Below are 7,603 nucleotides of genomic sequence, written 5' to 3'. Positions count from 1 at the left end.
TCCCTCAACATGCAACAAAGAGTCACTCCAAAGTCACTAATAGCGGAGAACAAACGAAGAGATTATGGTAGGGTACGAAACCACCTCAAAGTTATTCTTTCCAATCAATCAGTTGGGCTATTCCTATAAGTGTCACAAACAGCCCTAGAGTTCGTACTAGAATAACACCTTAAGACACAAATCAACCAAAACCCTAATGCCACCTAGATACTCCAATGTCACCTCAAGTATCCGTGGGTATGATTATACGATATGCATCACACAATCTCAGATTCATCTATTCAACCAACACATAGAACCTCAAAGAGTGCCCCTAAGTTTCTACCGGAGAATCACGATGAAAACGTGTGCCAACCCCTATGCATAGGTTCATGGGCGGAACCCGCAAGTCGATCACCAAAACATACATCAAGTGAATCACGTGATATCCCATTGTCACCACAGATACGCACGGCAAGACATACATAAAGTGTTCTCAAATCTTTAAAGACTCAATCCGATAAGATAACTTCAAAGAGGAAACTCAATCCATTAGAAGAGAGTAGAGGGGGGAAGAAACATCATAGGATCCAAATATAATAGCAAAGCTCGCGATACATCAAGATCGTATCACCTCAAGAACACGAGAGAGAGAGATCAAACACATAGCTACTGGTACATACCCTCAACCTCGAGGGAGAACTACTCCCTCCTCATCATGGAGAGCACCGGGATGATGAAGATGGCCGCCGGAGAGGGATTGCCCCCTCCGGCAGGGTGCCGGAACGGGTCTAGATTGGTTTTCGGTGGCTATGGAGGCTTCTGGCGGTGGAACTCCCGATCTATTGTGCTCCTCGATCGTTTTAGGGTATATGGAAATATATAGGCGGAAGAAGTACGTCAGGGGGGCCACGAGGGGCCCACGAGGGTGGAGGGCGCGCCCAGGGGGGGTGGGCGCGCCCCCTGCCTCGTGGCTTTCCTCGTTGCTCCCCTTACGTGGACTCCAAGTCTCCCGGGTTGCTTTCTTTCCAAAAATAAGTTCCGTGAAGTTTCAGGTCAATTGGACTCCGTTTGATTTTCCTTTTCAGTGATACTCTAAAACAAGGAAAAAACAGAAACTGGCACTGGGCTCTAGGTTAATAGGTTAGTCCCAAAAATCATATAAAATAGCATATAAATGCATATAAACATCCAAGGTTGATAATATAGTAGCATGGAACAATCAAAAATTATAGATACGTTGGAGACGTATCAATCTCATGAGCTTGCTCAACCACGGAGCGCTCTTCAGTCATCCTGTAATCATAGAATTGCTCCATGATGTACAGCTCAGTGCCAGCATCCGAGACCCCAAACTTGGCCTCGAGTGTGTCCCACATATCTTTTCTATTATCAATTGACGCATAAGCATCATATATTCTCACCAAGAACACTCAAGAGAGCAGCCTTAAATAGAGTATCCATTTTCTGAAAAGTTTGTGCCTGTTGAGCATCAAGCTCTCCTTCAGGTTTGCCGAGAGTGGCGTCATAGCAACTCATGGTTTGAAACCATAAGACTGCTCCTCTTATAGTGGATACCCTCAAACATAGGAGGTTTCATGGAAGCAGCAAAACCACTCGGGGTAAATTGCCTATCATAAGGTTTTTGGATTGTTGGAAATATGAGCAATTTACCGAATGATTTTATTAACGAAAATAGTAAATAAATCATGACTAATATAGCAGAGATAAAGCAAGCCATGCAATCTGACAGAGAGAAGGTAAATAGCATCTGCATATATGAACTTGAACTAAACACATCTATAACAGACAGTAGGACAAGTTTCATATATGAAGTGGAATCTAACATATGTAGGGCAGAGACTAGAGCAAAGAACCGTGGCAGGACTTCTAATAGAAATAGCAAGAACACGTACGGGACAGCAGTAGAAGCACTGGACTTGGGGTCAACATCCTCTCCAGCCATGTCGTTGATGAGGTTGTCAACGTCGGGGAAGAAGTTGTCGTCAGGGAAGTAGCCGTCGGAGCCCGTGATGAGGAAGTCAGTAGTCGCGCGAAGCGCTCCCCAAAAACCTTATCACCCTTCTCCCGTACATGACTCAAAGAGGTGCGGTTTCGGAGGCCTACTGTCCCGACTCGCGGTGCAGGCCGCAAGCCGGGATGAGGAAGACAGCAGTAGCTCAGAGATTGGAACCGGTGGCGAGAGGAAGGAGAAGCTCTGGTGCGTCTCTCTGAGAGGAGCGACCTCCCTTTTATAGGCACGAGAGAAGGAGGCGAGAGGCTGCGCCGGAAGCTGAAGGGAACGCGGAAGAGGAACCGAATGGGCAGCAGCCGAAGGGTGCAGCGTTCGTATTCAATATCCAGTACAACAAAAAAAATTCCAGCTCCCGAGTGGCCTTTCGTATACCCGTAGTGCGTGGCAAAAATTTAGATATCGGCTCGGCTCATTCCCGCAACCCGCGGCGCGTCATCGCGAGGTGGCCGGCGGAGGAGGAGCGCGCGTGGATATCCCTCTTGTTCTCATGCTCATACAAGTGGGGAAAGAACCTCTCTTATAAGGAGGTCCAACTCCCTCCAAACTATCAATGTGGGACTAAACTTTAGTTCCACCTCTTGCCTTGCATGAGTGGGTTGCGTGGGCCTCTAGGATTTACTAGGAATTTCTGAAACTGCTATTGGGCTAGGCCCAAAATAGACAAAATTCCAGCACATACTCCCCTTCAGCTTTATCCAACAATGTGTGCATGTAAATGGCCGCCCCTCAACCCTATGGTACACCACGACAGTGCGCGCGGGCTACATATAACCTGTAGACCAACACTAAGAGAATGAATCAATCAACAAGTTGAGCAAGAGGAAGAAAAATTTACGATCTCGTCCTCTGCCGCGTGCAATGGCCACCTTGCCTTAAACTGACGAACCACATCGCAAAACTTGGTGAAGCTAATCTGGATAGCGTGCCAACGATACAACAACCACCTCATGTAGTGTGGTTGAATGTTGTACATGTCGTAGGGCGCAATGTGCTTTTGTGCGTGAAACTTTTCATGCATTTGCTCCGAGAATGGCTCCCCTTTGCTCCTGCATACGAAATCCGTAGATACGGCTAGCCACGCATCGCACAACAACTTATCCTCCATAGCCGAGTAGCTCATCATCCTTCGTACTCTAAAAAATTACATAGAATTTGAAAATAAGCTCAATGGCATTTTACCGAACACATGTCGGGCGTGGTGTCCTCCATGGAAGTCGTCGATAGGGAGCGGAGCATACCTGGGTACAAACGGCTCCAGGGTGGAAAGCTTCGTTGGAACAGCGAGCGGGCGCGTTGGTGTTGGTTGCGGACATCCGACAATGCCTTTGTGGCGACCGGAGAAGAACAACAACGGTAGCGGGGGTGGAGGGTGCGGATGCAAAGAAAGGAAGAGAAGAGGCGGAGTGAAAGGAAATGGGACCAAGAGGGGGATTAGGTGGGTCGGGGGTGTCGGAGTCCTAAGTTTTGGGTGTCTGGACTCCCGCAAACCTCCACCCACTTTGTCTCCAATTTGCGGGAGAAATCACGCCCGGACCACCCCGCGGACTTATACAGTCCTGCGTTGGATGGCTTCCTCAGTCCGGACAGCGTGGTCCGGACGGTTTGCATGTCCGCCTTGGAGATGCCCTAATGCCTCAAGGACCGATGAATCTAGGAAATACTTCGCTTTTAGCACCTTACCACATAGAGTATCTAGGTTTTGCAAGAGATGCCATCCTTGGCGAGCCATCATAGCCATATTAAACATGTGCAGATCCCGAAAAGCAAACCCTCCATCTTTCTTTGACCGTGTCATGCGTTCCCAACTAATCCAATGACACTTGTGTTCATCTTCCTGTTGGCTCCACCAGCACAGACAGATTAATTTGCCAATCTCCTTACACAATGCCTTCGCAAGGTCGAAACAAGACATATCATACGTAGGTATATCCTTGGTAATGGCCTTGATCGAAATTTCTTTACCGACCTTTGACAAGAGTTTTTCTTTCCAGCCCTGGATCCTAGACCACACCTTCTCCTTCAGATACTCGAACTCCCGCTTATTTGATTCACCCAAGTGCATAGGCAAGCCTAAGTACCTTTGATTCCAAGATTCTCATATTGCTAATCCAAATATTAAAGTTTATACTATCAATTCTCATAGATATCTGCATCCAATTCCCTCGCGGTATCTTCTTTGGTATACTAATGAAAACACAAAGACTTCTGACAACCAGAATCACACTTGGAAATGAAACACAAAGTTGAATCCACGAATCTTTAAGAGAATTGACAGATATCAAGAGCAAACTCTTCTTCGGTCTTCTAGTGCTGAGAACGTTGTCGAGGAACCCAAATAAAAATTTGCTGAGATACTCTGGAATGGTGAAAAGAGAAAAAATAAGAACAAAGATGAAAAAGGATTTGAAAAGCAATCTTGGAGAAGACAACCGACTGATGGAACTCATCCTGACGTCAAGCTTGGAAAAGATTTGAGAAATACTTGGAACAAAAGGCTTGAAGGATATGACAACCTAATCTTCAAAAATCATTTAGATCTCTATGATAGGATACACTGAACAAAGACCCGACGTCAAGAATCTTCTAGAAAAGATTTGAAAAGCCATGTAAGATCATGGGATGACATATGGGTTATGGATCCACTCAAAATAAAATCCATTTGGAATGATGATTGTAAAGAGAAACTATACTCTCATCTTGTGCTCATCATCCTTTCACAGTTTCCTTGAATGACCTGATGAGGTGACAACCTCCTAGTCTTCGTTCAAGGTCATTTCAGAATTTTGAGGTTCATGAATCAATGACACTGGAAAATGGCATTGAACTGAAAGAGCGTGAATCGAAGAAGAATCCTAAACTTGAAAGTCAATGTTTCAATTTTTGATTCATGATATGAAGAGATACTTGAAATGATAAGAAAAGATACTAGAAATGATATGAAGAGATACTTGAACTGGTGTGCCTTAGAAATACAAACAAAGATGACTTTGCTTGAAGAGTTTGGTTGGCACCACAACTAGAAGCTTGAATTGAGTTCATCGGAAAAGAAAATGAGAACGAATAATGATGTCTTTGAGCTCCTGAGATTCTTGAAGAAAGAGGGGTGGGAGGGCGGGGAAAAGACAACGATGAGGACGGATGGAAAGAAAATGATTTGGAAAGCTGAAGATTGTTCTTGCAATTGGTCAAAAGGATTAGCATGCCCACAGTTGATCAAAATGATTACAGTTCTTCTCCAATCGTTGTTACACTACTCATAGTTAATACCTAATTTGTATGGTATTTTACATAGTTTTTGCACTACTCATAGTTAATAGTATTTTCTACTGATGCAATACAAGAAACAATATAAACTTGATGTTGGACGGATTGAGTACCCGAGAACGTTAAATTTCATCCGTGATTGCCAACTTGATAGAACTTTCTGGTATGTTCTATTTCCGGTTTCGACGTATTCAAACCATATCACCAACGAGTTAGAGAAGATAAAGCAAAGAAAAACAAAACAACAACAACATGCAAAATCAAGTGACATCGTTGCAGTGGAGACAAATCATCACCACAAACAATAGTGAAAAGGCAAACCAATTTTAAGAAGATTAATTGGCTAGATCAAACAAACAAGTTTAGGGGCAAGATCCGATGTTATAGATTTTTTTTCTTAATTTTCTTTGTACGAATTACTACTACAAACATCGCTCTCTTCTCTCTGCTCCGGGGAAAAGGGAGCCCTACGTGCCGGTAATAGGGTGGTTCTTGAGGCAAGAGAATACGATTTCTTTGGCTGTAGGCCGCACATCTCGTTCACCATCCTCTGAATTCACATCCTCATAATCTGAATCCTGTTTTGCGCACAACGATGATCGATCTCCAATGGACCATTTGGGACGGATCCACACGCGTTTGGTTATTCGCACAGCCTGTGAGAGGGCCAGTGCTGTTTCTATCTACACACGGCCTCTCTGCTAGCCTGCTCTAACTCTGACGGCGCGGTTCCAGCCAGCTAGCTGTCCAGTTTCCGCGTTCATCGATCACATCCTGTGGAGCTCAGAAGGCGCAGCAGTAGTAGACGAAGCGGCTCCACGCCGCCTTCTTCTTCCTGGCGCCGGCGGCCGCCGCGACGGCCGCGGCGGCGGCGGCCTCCTTCTCCTCCAGGGGCACCGGGGAGTCCATCTCCCTCAGCATCTCCCACATGATGTGCACGTCGCGGTACTCGCACGTCCTCACCTCCTTCCTCAGCTTCCTCAGCCCTGCAACCGACCGATCCGTCAGAAACAAATCCAAGAAACTCGCCGACGACGAAGAGAGACAAGATGCAGCCGTTGGCAAGAAAGAGGACGATCGACGAGCTAAGAAGAAGAAGAAGTTGGAGCGTACCGGCTGTTGGCCGGAGGCCGAGGCGGGAGGCGATGGCGAGCCAGATCTTCTTGGCCGGCACCGGGGATCGGTCCATGCACATCTTCGGTTCTCGACCGATCGATCTCCTTCCACTCCCCTCCTCGGAAAAATATCACTCCCTTCCTCTCTTCGCCCTGTGATCTTTGGGATGGATGGAAGAAGCTAATAAAGCAGCAGCTGTTTCTTGGTTGCCTGCCGGCTGGGTCGTCGTTGCCAGTTTGCGCGGCGGGGGCGGGGTTTTATAGCCGGGGAGTGGGACAAGCGGGAGATGCGCGTGCAATCGATCGGGGGGCCTTTTGGGCGCGGCGTCGCCGTCGGATTCCGACGGCCCCGACCGGGACGTGGCCGCTGTCCGCGGCCGCGGCGTGCCACAGGTGTCGCGGGCCCCGTGGCGCGGCTTCCGCGCGGGTTCCCTCGGGGATCCCGGCGCCGCACGGGAAGCTGCCGCGTAGACGGATCCGACGGCCCGGGCGTGAGCTGGTAGATACCCGAAGTCAAAGCTCGATTTCGGTTTCGCCTGTCTCCATGCGGGCCGGTGTGCGCACCGTATCGTGTGAGGATCCGTCACATGTTGGCCAGCTTTTTGTTTAGTCTCATACCTGTACCTGTGGCGTGACGGCGCCCGATCGTGTACTTGCTCGTGTAAATTAAGCCGTTGGATTAGAGGCTGTCTAGGAGGACTGGAGGACGTGTGCGGTTATTCGTTCGCGGTTGACATTGTGCACGGAATCACGTGAAAACATGATGAAGTGTCCACTTTAAAATCGGTAAGAACAAAATTTTGCGGATCATTCGGTAATTGGTGCTGATCAGTCATCATTCCTAGGCCGCGGCCAGATCGATGAATTAGATAGATCGTGGTCTTCGAAAATCAGAGGTTAGAGCAACTTCAATGGAGCGACCTATTTCGTCCGCGGCCGTCCGACTCCACGCCGACTTAAGCGGACGCGTGTTCGCTTTCGTCCGTCTGCCAACCCATTTCTGGTTTATTTTTTTAGTCTGATTTGCATCGGCGCGGACAAAAGACGGACGCGCGCTCACTCTCTTTCCTCACCGGGCCCGCTTGTCGATGGCAATGTGGATTCACATCCTCGCCCGCCTGCTACGTTGCCGACGCCGCCGGCCATTTTTTCAGTACATAGATAGTTCTAGCGTACACAGATAAAAGAAAAAGATCACTACTCGTCGCTT

The 7,603-nt window shown here is 47.7% G+C and overlaps 1 protein-coding gene across 1 annotated transcript; it reads right to left on the bottom strand.

Annotated features, from left to right (window-relative positions):
- Nucleotides 1-5,586: 5,586 nt before the first annotated feature.
- On the bottom strand, nucleotides 5,587-6,627 carry LOC119303250. The gene is made up of 2 exons (XM_037580360.1): nucleotides 6,392-6,627; nucleotides 5,587-6,264 (listed from the first exon to the last, which is right to left on the bottom strand). The coding sequence occupies exons 1-2, from the start codon at nucleotides 6,471-6,473 to the stop codon at nucleotides 6,062-6,064; spliced, it is 285 nt and encodes a 94-aa protein (XP_037436257.1). The 5' UTR covers nucleotides 6,474-6,627; the 3' UTR covers nucleotides 5,587-6,061.
- Between the last annotated feature and the right edge of the window lie 976 nt (nucleotides 6,628-7,603).

This window comes from Triticum dicoccoides, chromosome 5A (assembly GCF_002162155.2).
Source record: "Triticum dicoccoides isolate Atlit2015 ecotype Zavitan chromosome 5A, WEW_v2.0, whole genome shotgun sequence".
NCBI lineage: Eukaryota > Viridiplantae > Streptophyta > Magnoliopsida > Poales > Poaceae > Triticum > Triticum dicoccoides.
The sequence above is the reverse complement of the archived record's forward strand: the minus strand, read 5'-3'. Positions and strand labels throughout refer to the sequence as shown.

Bases quoted from the DNA above. Each gene is read 5' to 3' on its own strand.
- LOC119303250 (XM_037580360.1), bottom strand. From the start codon at position 6,473: ATGTGCATGGACCGATCCCCGGTGCCGGCCAAGAAGATCTGGCTCGCC. The intron at 6,265-6,391 runs GTACGCTCCAAC...GGTCGGTTGCAG, and splicing joins CGGCCTCCGGCCAACAGCCG to GGCTGAGGAAGCTGAGGAAG.